Source organism: Microchirus variegatus (genome assembly GCF_963457635.1).
Source record: "Microchirus variegatus genome assembly, chromosome: 21".
In the NCBI taxonomy this organism is placed as follows: domain Eukaryota; kingdom Metazoa; phylum Chordata; class Actinopteri; order Pleuronectiformes; family Soleidae; genus Microchirus; species Microchirus variegatus.
Window position 1 is genome coordinate 16,148,329 of NC_139822.1, and position 13,681 is coordinate 16,162,009.

Genomic DNA, 13,681 nt, shown 5'->3' on the forward strand with positions numbered 1-13,681 from the left:
GGAATAAAGGCATCGGGAACTATAAGCACTTTCTTCGTGGAGGGCTGTGGGGGTCGATTTGTGGTCCTGAAACAGGAAACTGGGCGTTTCTCAAGAGATGTGCAAAGTGTAATAAAAAGGAATCCACGGTAGGAGTTTTTTTTTTTACCTTAATGATTAATCACGTCTGTCATTCCTCAATTCTGACTGTATTGCACAATTGATGAGGTGCGGCACGACACGGGCGACGGTGGAAGTGTTAGTCGGCGAAGTAAGAAGAAGAAGAAGAAGAAGAAGAAGAAGAAGAAGAAGAAGAGCGATGGGCATCATCCTCTGAAGGAGGTGGCATTTCAGTCTGAGGAGGAGAGTCAGCCATGTGAAGAAAATGACTTTATTTAACACGGTACATTCATGTTTTTTTGTTTTGTTTTGAACTAAGAAATGTCTTGGTCTTAAATGGTGTTTGAATTGTTCAGAAATCACACTCACACACACATACACACACACACACACACACACACACACGATGTTTTTGGTCCACAGTATGCCCATTTCTATTTAAAACTGTTGTAATTGTATACGTTCAATACAAAATGGCCCTTTTGAAAATGAAAGAAAAAAGAATAGCAGAGGCCTAATTTGTGCACAGCATAGCTACATTTCCTCACTCATTATGGTGTATGGATGCCTGCTCAGTATACAACATAACAACCAGGAAATGCAGGGTATAGTGTTAACTCTCTCTGTCTGTGGTCAGTCTTTAAAGGCCACACAGAACAACCACAGTTATCTTTGCTTCTCTCTCCTGTTAAACGACACAAAATATTTCAGATTGTAAAATCCATCCAGCGACGGCCGTCTTTTATTTCTTCTTTTTTTTTGAGAGTGCAGTCAGGTGGTGGTGGTGGTGGTGGTGGTGAGGAGGAGGTGATGAGGAGGGAATAGTGAGACCAGAGGAAGGTTTGAGAGTCGCTTTAGGCCGTCCCACTGGCGGAGTACGAGAACTGGGGGAAGTGGGGTCTCCGCTCACTGTCGAAGGACTCCATACTGTCATCTAGGGGGCAGAAGATGAATCCAGTTAGCTTTATTTTTGCACAAAAAAAAGGCAGAGGGACTTGAGACATCTTTTGAAACATGATGTCATAAATAGGGATAATCTGCTGCATCTTCTTATTCTAATCCAATTAATCCTCTTAATTAAAGGAGCAATGACACACCAGATTATATGATACACATGACACTGTACAAGTAATGAATTACATTTACTTACTTACGTCGCTGTGTTTGTGTGTGTACTTGTACTTTAACACTACGTTAAAGTAAGTAAGTAATATTTGTCATTTTACTTTAACTTAAGTGTGTATTTATGTTTTAAATCACGTTCTCAACTAAAGGTCCCTGAGTGAGTGAGAAAGTTTGACCCATGTCGACTGACACATTGTGTTGACATATTTTATTTTGTCAGCACTTTAATTTGATTTGATTTGATTTAATTTAATTTAAGTTTTGCCTTTAATTAAAAACAATCAATGTCAGATTTGTGTGTCCCCTTGTCCCTTTTGCACGACACAAGAAAGAACAAGAAAGTAACTTTTAATCCGAGTAAATATTAAGTTACTTTTTTTAACTTCCTTTTTTTGTCAGTGCTTTCAGTACTCTTCATTAGTATTGCTCCCTTTAAAAGTTGTATTTGGTAACACTTGAGAGCGTTACCTGGCAGAAATTAAATATTCCACTCCTAATTATGTTTATATAGCGGCATAAAAATAGAAAAAATAGAAAACCTGCCCTTGTAAACTCTGCATCCACAAATAGGCTTTCTTCACATATCTGGTGACATGTATCTGGTTCTCCAGTAGAGGGCAGAGTGCTCTCAAGGGAGCAGAATGGTGTCTTTATATGTAAGATAATCCAGTGATATAACCAAACTTCCTGACATCTAACAGTGAAATTAAAAGGGAATCAGTGACATAAGTTTGGAGTTTTTAAATGATAAACTCTGCAGGTTCTCATTTTTACTCACACCATGTAAGAAAAAGGTCAGACTCCATGTGCGAGTGCTTCTTACCTTGTCCAGGTGGTGTAATGGTGATGGTCTGTGCTGTGAACTCCTCGTCAAAGTATCGCGTGTCTGTCTCCGAGGTAACTTGGGGCTTAAACGGCGGCACCAGCTGTTTGGAAAGAGAGACAAGACAAACATATCAGCAGCACATCTGCGCCGCCGCCGCCCGTCAGCTCGGCAACAGTTGTCGTGTCCCGATGACAATCAGTATCGTTTCTGGATGGCGGGTGTTTTGGTGCGACAGAACTTTATTGACGCCTCGTGGGGGTGACAGCGACTGGGGAGTTTTATTGTCCTTTTTAAGTGATGACAACTGGGGGGAAAACAACATAAACACACATTTTCTTAGATGACTGACCTTCTTTTCATAAACATCCTGCCATTCAATTCCCGCAAAGAACTTGTGCTGCATTATTTCCTTGGCGTCGTCAGGACCTCCACCTAACCTGGAAGACATCGGGACAAAAGTTCAAAACTCTTTTAATCGTTGCCTTCAGGTTGTCAATAAAAATGGACGCAGTCCTCCAGCTGCAGAATAAACTCCTGTTGTGAAGCCTGGGAGAGATTGCGCCATGTTAGTTTTTGAAACGGGGCGTTCACGGACCATGTGTCATCTCCAAACGTGGGACATCGTTTACAAAATTGACATCATGTTCTATTAAAGAAGATCTGAAATTAGCAAGTGACACCAGTAACGTCAAAGGAAAATGTTTGCTGACGTTATAAATGAAGTGCAAAGTGTATATATACACTACCGTTCAAAAGTTTGGGGTCACTTATACAATTTTTTTTTGGTGTTTTCCAATAAAACTCTTTTATTCATCAAAAGAGTTGCAAAATGAGTAGAATTAACTTTTACTCTTTTAAGTTACTTTTTTAATTTAACTTGAGCACATTTTTTAGACCAACTCTTTTACGTATCATTAGAAATAATGACTTTGCTTTCGTCAAAGAACCAGCAAAACAGCTGCGACACCGGAGTCCGGGCACCGTTTTCCAGTTAGCTCCGTTAGCTGCATTAGCTCCTTTTAGCACCTACAGTGGAACTGGAGCGGTCTGTTTATTAAACGAAAAAAGCGCAGCGCTGAAAAATAACCAGCGTACCTGTGTACTGCGTATGTGTGCCTCTGTTTTTAAAGTTTAGCCTTACTTTAGAGACTCATTTTAACAATCGGGAGTCACGTAAACATGACGTCACGCGCGTCTTTTTCCGGTCAGTCGCCATGGAAACGCGTGGTGTGTCAACGTTAACGCGCCCAGCACTACTTCTAACACGATTAGCAAACACAATGTACCATTAAAACACTGGAAATGGGCCTCTATACACCTATGTACATAAAAAAACACATATATACATATACATATATATATATATATATCTGTTAAAGTAGAGGATAGGACAGAGCGTCCTCACCTATGCATTGGCTCCTTCTTCAGAAGTCCAGAAAGCAGCGAGCGAGCTTCGGGCCCGAGCGTCCGTGGGAAGCGGATGTCCTCCATCAGGATGAGCTCAAACAACTTCTCGTGGTCCTTGTTGTAGAAAGGAAGTCTGCCGCACATCATCTCGTACATCACCACTCCCAGACCCCACCAGTCCACGGCGCGGCCGTAGTCGTTGTCCTCTAGCACCTAAGGGGGGGGGGGGGGGATAAAAGTCGAGTCAGGACAGCAACGACAGCCATTTTTGATAAAAAAAAACACATGAATTATGCTCTGGATACTCCTTTTATCCACACTATCAGTGAAAAAACTTTTTTTTTTTATTTTTAAAACGCCTCTTCTTTTAAAGCACAAAAAGGTATGCAAGTATGACGTAGATAAAGAAACTGAGCAATTTGAGAGAATATTAGAATATTTTCTCCGTTTTTTTGCTCCACATAACAAAGAAATCATTAAAAACTGAATTTTTTTGGTTTTGTGGACAAAATGATTGAATGAAGACATTTAGCATTTTCTGACATTTTACGGACCAAACGGTTAATCGTGAAAATATTCAACAGATTAATCATGAAATTATGAAAATAATCGTTATTTGCAGCTCTATTCTGATGCTTAGTTACTTTACTACTTATTTCTGTTTTATTTGAAAATGCTGCATGTAGCCTGATATTAACTTTTAGCAGTAGTTAAAAAATAAACACAAAACCAATTTATGGCGGCATATATTTACACAACAAACTGAGGATTTCCGTGACATAATACAGTGTTTCTGGTGTGTTTGGACATCAGAAGGTTGTGAAGACAGCAGCCCTGGATACACAAACCCTAAACTAAGGCAACTGGGTTGTACCCCCCCCCCCCAATCACCTCACCCCCGAAAGAATCACCTGCTCCCCCCCTCCCTTCCCCACCTTCCACACCCACCACTGGTCTGGTCTTCTGAGGCAGCCACGGCCAGCAGTGACTCACATCTCACATTAGGAGCTGGGGATAGAGTTTCCCCTGGAGCCCTGCATATTTAATCACCACAGGCCTTTCCACACACACACACACATATATACAGATCAACAAGCAGCAGAGGTGCGAGTTAAATAAGCAAAATGTGTGGCAACAAACACAGACAAGAAAAGAAACCGCTAAATGCACACAAACAGGAAAATATCCTGTCCGGTTCTTTCCATATGATGACTTTTTCCTGAGCAGTTTTTTAAACGCGCTGCTCACTGAGCACGGCGACCTGTTGCATGACTAATGTGCTGCTGAGCGGAGTTGTTCCAAGGTCTCCGGGGACATGTACTGGATTCTACCTTGCGAGGCGGATGTTGAAGGTGAAATCAAGACAAGGAGAACAGTCTGTTCTCTTAAAAGCTCCAGCAGCGTGATGCTCGTGGGCAATTTAGATCTAAAAATAGACGCCGAGGCAAAAAAGACACGGGCGGATTAATAGAATTAGATATGGACACAACAGTGAACAGGCTGAAAGAGAGGGTGGTGGAAAACAGATGGACGTGTCCGTTAAAGGTGCAAAACCACGCCGTTAGTGCGTCTGCGGGCACTCGGCCCGACGCCGCGGTGAGCGGCGAGCGTCAAGGAGAAGGACGGCGAGGGCAGCGGGAGTAACGTGAAGCCCGGTGCGGGGCTAGGATTACTGGGCCGTCTCTATTTCCAGCGCTGCTGTCGTGTGATTCACACCGTGCGACAGCTGGGCCCGCAGCTGCCCCATATATGTAGAAGAGCGCCACAGCTGTGAAGCTGCCAGGAGCGCAGGAGCCAAGCTCATCCCTCATATACGTAACCAGGACTGCTTGCCTCCCTGTCTGTTTGGGCCTCAGCCCCAAATACTATTACACTGCCCCAACGGAGCACAGACAGGGGGGAGGATAAAAGCACAAACACTTGCTGCTGCTGCTGCTGCTGCTCTGGAGCCCCCCACTCCACATACTACATGCACTTTCTTTGCTCACGCCGGCAGCCATTAATCTTTCAAGCTTGTGAATCCAGATCAGTTTCAGTGGCTGGATTAAACCTGTCCACGTTTTTCTTTGTACTTATTGCCTCAAAGCAAATTCCCTCAGCCAATAATGGTTTTCTTCTTGTAACTACTTAATAAATGTGACAAAGTGAATTTGTCCCACTCCTTCCTCCAGAGACAAACTGCTCTGGCTTTTTGCAGATTGGGTCTCTCTCTCCTTCCCTCTCCTCTCTCTCCCTCTCTGCTCTGGGTGGAATATTCCCAGACGTTACAGCATTCCTGTGCAGCACACACAACAAGGTCATTGTTTACTGCAGAACAACCTGTAACACTGCCTGGCCCGCACTCCACAGCGAAGCTCGCCAGCGACCCTGTTGCTATGGTAACACCCCCCCCTGATGTCTCCCTGTGCTCTGCTTCCGAGGCTGGAGGTGTCACAGACTCTGTGCTTCTCTGTGGAGGAGGAGCAAAGTGGGCGAGTTAAAGCGCAGGGTGGACAGGTGGAGCTCTCAGGAATTTCTTTTTCTTTTTTTCCTTTAAAAAAAAAGGGGAAAAATAAACTGGTTTTTTTAATGTTTGGCCAGTGCCGTAATGGCCTGGTGCTGAAAGCTGACTGATGAAAAGGACAGTTATGTTATAAGTCAGCTATGACTCTCAGGTCAGGTGAGGCATTCGCTGGTCAGCAGTGGAAGCTGCAACACAACAGCTGTAACCAAAGCAGTGTTTGTGTGGTGTTTTCATTTCCCCCAGGGGTGGAAGCTCACGTTTCCTGAAGTACTGGCAACCCATAACCACCCTCCACTCTCCTCCTCCTCCTCCTCCGCCACCCCTTCAAAACAAGAAAATTCCAAATGGAGTCTAAAAACAACGATACGGCAACTGTGTCAACGTCCTTCTTCCGGAAAACATTTTTATGGCAACAGGGCGAGAGACAGGGGGGGCTAGCGCAAACACTCGCGCAACTACTCCACACCCACACACACCTTCCACGCTCGCTCACAATGATATATCGGGTTACGCAGCTCCGCTGCAGCACTTGTCATACCTGCACGCAACAGGGAGCCGCCACACCCCGTCCCCGCACAGCAAACACGAGAGCAGCAGAGCCTTGCCTTGTGCACACGGCGCACTCATTATTAACTCCACTTCAGATGGAGATTAGAAAGGCATTTTTGGGACCGCTGCCCCCCCCACCTCTTTTTCTTCCACATGCTTCTCATCGACTGTGGTCCAGCAAACAGACGGACGCTGCATTTATGTTTGGAATCCTCAAATAACGTGAGAGTATGAAAGTGCTAAAAAGGCAGAAAGAGCCTGTATTTAGATACTGTGCCTTAAAAGCACTTGTCATGGCCTCCAGTCCAGCTCATCTGGATTATCAAAGCAACTCATCTGTTCTGCAGATAGCTATTGGACTACCTTTCAAAAGTATGGGGTCACTTAGAAATTTCCTTATTTTTGAAGGAAAAGCACTTTTTTTTCAATGAATATAACATTAAATGAATCAGAAATACACTCTATACATTGTTAATGTGGTAAATGTCTGGTTTTTAATGGAATATGTACATAGGTGTACAGAGGACCAATTCCAGCAACCATCTCTCCAGTGTTCTAATAGTACGGTTATGTTAGATCATTATTTTTAATCTTGTCAATGTCTTGACTATATTTTCTATTCATTTTGCAACTCTTTTGATGAATAAAAGTGTGACTTTTAACGGAAAACACAACAAAAATTGGATAGGTGACCACAAACTTTTGAACGTACTGTATATATACATATATATATATCATTATTTCAGACGTATAAAGAATCCCCTTTTTGTAATTTACCTCAGGTGCGAGGTACTCCGGTGTCCCACAGAAGGTTTTCATGGTGGCGCCGTCTTTGATCCCCTCCTTGCACAGGCCAAAGTCGGTGATCTTTATGTGTCCGTCTTTGTCCAGCATAAGGTTTTCCAGCTAAAAGAGTAGAAGACGAAAGATCATCAGTAAAGGACAAAGACGTTCTGGAAGGTGGAAGAAAAAAAAAGTTTTGCTAACACTTTAGATTAGGGGACATATATTCACCATCTAGTTGCTTACTAACATATATAAGTAGCATACTAGGCCTTTATTAATAATCATTAAACACATATTAACACCCTATTCTAGCTCTATTACGACATGAATTAAGATTTTTCCTACATAAGGTGTTAATACGTGCTTAATATTTACCAATAAAGGCCTAGTATGCGACTTATATGCATGTTAGTTATCACCTAGTTAATGGTGAATTCCCTAATTTATGAATTCTTAAAAATTGATTGCAGTGTGAAGTGAACCATGCTTGAAAATAATACTGTAAATGGTCTGGGTGCTGTGTACTTCCACCTTTTCAAGTAAAAAAAAAAAGAACACATCCACCATTATACTGCAGTTTCTTTAGTCATTTAGTCATACACCTGCAAGGTTTGAAGTCAAACAGATGAGCAATTGAGAAGAAAATCAAAAGACAGACACCAATCTCCTCCGTATTTTCTCTTTTAGAAGAATTAATTGGAAAAATTGCCTCATAGAATCATAAAATCGATTTAAAAATAAATCTTATATCCTTTCTCGGGTTAAGCACGTGCTTCACAGACCTTGCTTGCCCTACTTTTGTTGATGGATTTGTACCTAAAGAGCAACTGTACAAGATAATAAGCTGCGTACGTTCATCATGCAGTGTCATGACTTGAAGCTAGTCTTTTAATATCACCCCCCCCCCACCCCCACCCCTCAGTTAAAGTCACCTGGCAGCTGTAGCTCACACGTGGCCAGAAGTGCCCGGCCAGAGTCAGCACATCCTCCATTCCATTCCTGCTATCCTGGCATTTTCAGTAGCCCTAGCAGACTGGGAGCCTGCCTCATAAACCCAAGGGACAGAGGGAGGGGGAGAAAGCTGTGCTGACCTGGCTGCTATAGTTTTATCAGCTGGAAGTAGTGGGCCCACAGATGCCACTGCAACACTGATAGCCCCCTATAGTCCTCCTAAACCTAATCATGTCCTATCAGTCTGCAGCATCCGTCTCTGATCTCATCTTTATATGAGACTATAAAGAGGTTTGTATTGAAAAAGAAGCAGCTGAAAACTTGCACCCTCGTTTTATTCTCAGATGGTCGGCAGATGTTGATGTCATTTTCTCTTTAAACTGTGGTACCTGGCAGCTTATAATATGATGTCATTCACTCACAAAGGAGCACCAACACCCCCCCCCCCCCCACCCCACTGAGAACACTGTATGTGTGCTGTGTGGAGGGAGGCGGCGGTGATGAGTTTGTTTCTGTGCAACTGCAGCTATAGCTGAATGGACCGAGCCTCTCTCCAGCTGCAGTGAGGTCCAGAGACTGATCTGGGGGAGGCAGATCAATAAAGCTCTGGCCACTGCTGCTGCTCTGGATGAAGGCAAACCCTATTTATATCCTGCCTGGGGAGAAATGAAGGCAAGGGTGTGTGTGTGTGTGTGGTGAGGTGGAGTCAGGGGGGGTGAGGGTGTGCGGCAGAGAAAGTGGCTGACAGCGAGAATATAACAACGAGTAAAGGATGCGGTTTTTTTAACTCCTACCTTTAGATCTCGATAGACCACGTTTCTTTCAGCGTGAAGGTAGTCCAGCGCTGACACGATCTCTGCGCCGTAGAACCGCGCCCGCTCCTCGGAGAACACGCGGTCCCTCGTCAGATGGAAGAAAAGCTGAAGAGAAACGGAGGGGGGATATTGGAAATCGGGAAGCAAGGGGGAGCGATAAAGAGAAGATAGGTTAGTGACAATAGGTCCTCGGGAATTGTTTAACCGAGACCCTACAAGGGCAGAATTGATGGCAGTAACGGTTAAAGCGGTTTACCTCGCCGCCATTGGCGTACTCCATGACAAAGCACAGGCGGTCGTGTGTTTGGAAGGAGTATTTCAGTCCCTGCAGGCGGCAAAACAACGACAACGGTCAAAGCAGAACTTTGTGATGTTTGCAGCGAAGTGAAGAGGAAACTGTAACACGAGACTAATGAAAACAGAATCATAAAAATAACGTCAAAACAGTATATACAGACTTACACTACTGTTCAAAAGTTTGGGGTCACCAATTCAATTTTGTCGTGTTTTCCATTAAAAGTCACACTTTTATTCATCAAGAGTTGCAAAATGAATAGAAACTATAGTCAAGACTTGTGTTGGGCAAGTTAACGCACCAGCATGACGAGTGAATAGTCGTTTACCACACACACAATTGTATTTCTGATTCATTTAATGTTATATTGATTGAAAAAAGTGCTTTTCCTTAAAGAAATAAGGACATTTCAAGTGACGCCAAACTTTTGAACGGTAGCGTATAGAGAAAGTGGATAACAGATAAAGAAAAGGGTGACCAGTGTTGCTATAAAAAGACTTTTGTAAGAACAGCTCTTCACAACATTCCTGGTGAAAAAGCCCCTTTTTTTCTGAAAGCATGCAGCAGGGCTGTACGGAGGACGCCCTGGAGGATTTCTGTGAGTTAAAATAAGGTTTTGGTTGAGGTATACGGAGAGACTCCTTACCGTCAAGAAAGGATGCTTTGAATTCTGGAGGACTCTGTTTTCTGTGAGTGTGTGCGCCACTTCATCCTGAAAGGGGAAAAAAAACCAAGCCAGAGTATGTGTACAACTCTCACAATGAATAACCATTTAGCTATCAGTCACAGCTCCACTGCCCTTCCCCTCTCATGTGTTTCGCATGGCTCGTCGCCATCCACTCACTTTTGCTACGATCACTTCCTTCTTTAGGATCTTCATGGCGTAGTAGCGTCCTGTGGCCTTTTCTTTGACCAGGATAACTTTCCCAAAAGTGCCCTTTCCCAGGAGTTTGAGGTATTCAAAGTCGTGCATAGTCTGCAGGGCCAGAGGAAAAGAAAGCCTCGTGGTTACAAACAGCAGCGCGAACAAACTCTAAACCAGCCAGGAACACACAACAGAAGACCAACAAAGACGCATTTGAGGCACTATTTCACCCACTATGCCATTTCTCCTCCTCTAATCCGCTGGACTAAATGTGGTTGTGCGTCAGTTAACCTCTGACCCTTGCATGAAGGAGAATGTTGAAAATGGTTGTATGGGGGACATATAATCCACTGGCCTTAGAGCTTGGTGGCATTACACACACGTAGGGAGGGGGTGTAAAACTTGGTGGACATGCTATCTGGTGCTAAGCCACCCACGGCTGATGTTGGGGGGTGGGGAGTAGTAGGTGGGCTGAAAGTTCACGTGAGGTAGAGGAGGGTCACGGAGAAGATTAATGGTCATCGTGGAGAATGTGCTCAGGGAGGAGGAGGAATGAAGGTGGTTGAGATTTTTTGTCTTAATTAAACCTTGAGATGTATTAGGGCCAAGTCATACATTCTGTGTCCGTCAGTGTCTTGAGGTATGCTCGCGTAAAGTCTGGTTGGTGCCCGCGTTTTTTTTTTGGTTTTGGACAAAAGAGACCACAAAGAGGACGGTAACCATGGAAACAGGATCGCCGGACAGGATTCACACTTGTATAACTCGGTGCTAAAAGAATAGGCTACATGCACAATGTAACTTCCCTCACCATCCATTCGGCTCGCACAGACACATCCTCCGGAAACCTATGAAAGTTTATCGTACTATTGTACCGTGACAAATTTGTACAAAGGGGTACACAACAATGTAGGGTTGACGTTCTGACTTTTTGATGCGATAACCGTCTCTCTTGTATCCGAAATCCCCTAATTTTTACGAATAAAATTGACTCTACGACTTACTGTAGCACTTCACTAGCGTCTCCGGGAAATCACGACGAAAACACAACCTACCGGAAGCAGCCCAGCTCACCGGAAGCCACAGTTATAGCCTATACAAGGACATGCATAATCATTGTACGCGCATATGGAAATGCGAAGCAACTTTCTGCGGATAGGGAACATGCTAACACGAACTGGCGCTGAAGCTGGGTCTATGGTCGCCATAGTGTGTGCCTGGCGCACAACAAAAATGACGTCATATCATGTGTCTAGCACACACTACGGCGACCATAAACCTAGCTTCAGCGCCAGGTCGTGTTAGCATGTTCCGCGTCTGCAGAAAGTTGATTCACACTTCCACATGCACGTACAAGGATAATGTATGTCCTTGTATTCTTTTAGCACCGAGTTATACATGTGTGAATCCTGTCCAGTGATCCTGTTTCCATGGTTACTTACCATCCTCTTTGTGGTCTCCAAACGGTGTCGAAGCGCTTGGTCGTGTACTGCCGAATTTTTCTAACTTTGCAAAGTGCAACAAATGGCCTTATATTCACGGAAGGAGATTGCTACCGCGTTACAAAAAGACAACTTTTTTTGCCATAGGACGTGGAAAAACATGAGGGATTGCTTTGTGAAAGTTGTTGCTAGGCAGCGTACTTTACTTACGCCATTTCTACTGTCGTTCATTTTGTGTGTGTAGAGAATGTGTTCTGTATTACTTACAAAACAGTAAAATTAAATTTGCAGCAACTCTGCTAAAGTCGTATATAGATGCAGCGCGTGTCGCCATGTTGGATAATGACGTTTATCCGGAAGCACGTGTTAACATTGCGCTTATCAACTGAATATTCTGGTCGCACGCCCCCTGCTGTTGAGGCAAAATACTGCAGCGAACATAGCGTTGAGTACGAAAGGTCCATACCACTTTGTGCCTAGGTTTGGTAAGGTAGACCTCCATGTCCATAGGGTCCGGAGAAGAATCCATCATCTCCTCCTCTTGTTTCTGCAGACCTTCTGCCACCGTCTCGATGGCTTTGGTCCATTCTTCCCTGAGGGAGGCACAAGCACAAGCAAAGATTACATCAACCCATTAAGCAACATGTAAAGCCCAGCAGCCCAATCACATAATTGTCTTCTTATCAACAGGAAGGTAATTACAAGTTTGAGTTGTGCCAACAGCCAGCGGGCCTTGAGCGTAACAATGATTGAATGTGTACGTTGTGCACGTGTTTAAAAAAAAACAAAACAGAGAATCTTAAACTGCTTAAACAGGGGGCAAATTCCCTGCGTGTAAATGATTTGTGTTTTTTTTTTGCTGCTCTGAAAAGCTGAGAGGTGTGCGCTCCTTGCTTGCCTCTCCTCAGGGGTCTCCACGTGGAAGGTGCGCTCGATGACAGTGGTCCACTGCAGGCAGCGGATGATAAATGTGTTGGACTTGGGCCGTTCTGTCTTCATCAGCTGGCACTCTGACCACAGCCATGGAGGGAGGGAGGGTGGGAGAAAAGAGAAGGCAGAGAAGGGGGCCAGTGTGCAGGAGAGCACAGGGGGAGAGACAGAACCCACAGTTAAAGCAATTTGTCTTTATCGCCACCATAACAGGCACTGTCGGCTAATTTGGAAAAGAACAGGTGCACTTTGGCGGCAGGAAAACAACTCTGCTCCTCAAACAGTCATCACCTTTGAAACATTACATCTGGTAATATGGGATCAATAAGATTTGAATTTGTGTCACGTTAAAGCCACAGTGTGGTGATTTCTTCTGCTTGGTCTTCATGAACTTATAATAATGTAACTTTAAGTACACTAGCGTTCTAAAGCACAATTTGTTTGTGTTTTCCATTAAAACTCACACTTTTACTCATTCAAAGAGTTGCAAAATGAATAGAAAATATAGCCAAGACATGTACATATTCAGCTAGAATAGTCGTTTACCACATGAACAATGTATAGGGTGTATCTCTGATTCACTTAATGTTATAAACATTGAAAAAAAGTGATTTTCCTTCAAATATAAGGACATTTCTAAGTGACCCCAAACTTTTGAACGGAAAGCAATTCTGCCAGACCTGACTGAGGGAGCATTTGTGTGTATACAGCATTTATTGTGTCAACTTCAAAAGTTTTTTTGTGATTGATTCTCTGCGTTTGTAAACTCCGACCTGTTTGCAGCCTCTAACTTTACAAGTGCAATGTCGCCGTTACATGTGTCTGAAAACAAATCACTTCCTCTGTGAATGGTTTGATTCACACATAAATATCAGACTGAAGTTTGATGAATCCACTTCTTCTTATTATCGATGTATTATTAAAAAAAGAAAGAAAACAAAACAATTTCTCCTCATCCTTTCTTTGCAAATACCCAATCTCCTAAAACAATTATTCACAACAATTTAATAACTGGATTTTGAAAAGCAGAGCTTTCCATCTGCACCTCCTCCGTGTTAACATCTGTTCCCAAATGAAACATGTCAGCAAAT

At 43.5% G+C, this 13,681-nt stretch overlaps 1 protein-coding gene across 2 annotated transcripts in view; it reads right to left on the minus strand.

Annotated features, from left to right (window-relative positions):
- Window positions 1-830: 830 nt before the first annotated feature.
- Window positions 831-13,681, minus strand: part of akt1 (v-akt murine thymoma viral oncogene homolog 1) — a 34,201-nt gene continuing 21,350 nt past the window's right edge. For both annotated transcript variants that reach the window (XM_083907714.1, XM_083907715.1), the window contains exons 4-14: window positions 12,559-12,670; window positions 12,127-12,253; window positions 10,201-10,332; window positions 10,003-10,068; window positions 9,318-9,386; window positions 9,041-9,166; window positions 7,287-7,415; window positions 3,456-3,670; window positions 2,400-2,487; window positions 2,048-2,150; window positions 831-1,033 (exon numbers count right to left, since the gene is read on the minus strand). In XM_083907714.1, coding sequence (XP_083763840.1) covers window positions 954-1,033; window positions 2,048-2,150; window positions 2,400-2,487; window positions 3,456-3,670; window positions 7,287-7,415; window positions 9,041-9,166; window positions 9,318-9,386; window positions 10,003-10,068; window positions 10,201-10,332; window positions 12,127-12,253; window positions 12,559-12,670 — 1,247 coding nt within the window. In that variant the 3' untranslated portion in view covers window positions 831-953. The remainder of the gene's footprint in view (window positions 1,034-2,047; window positions 2,151-2,399; window positions 2,488-3,455; window positions 3,671-7,286; window positions 7,416-9,040; window positions 9,167-9,317; window positions 9,387-10,002; window positions 10,069-10,200; window positions 10,333-12,126; window positions 12,254-12,558; window positions 12,671-13,681) is intronic.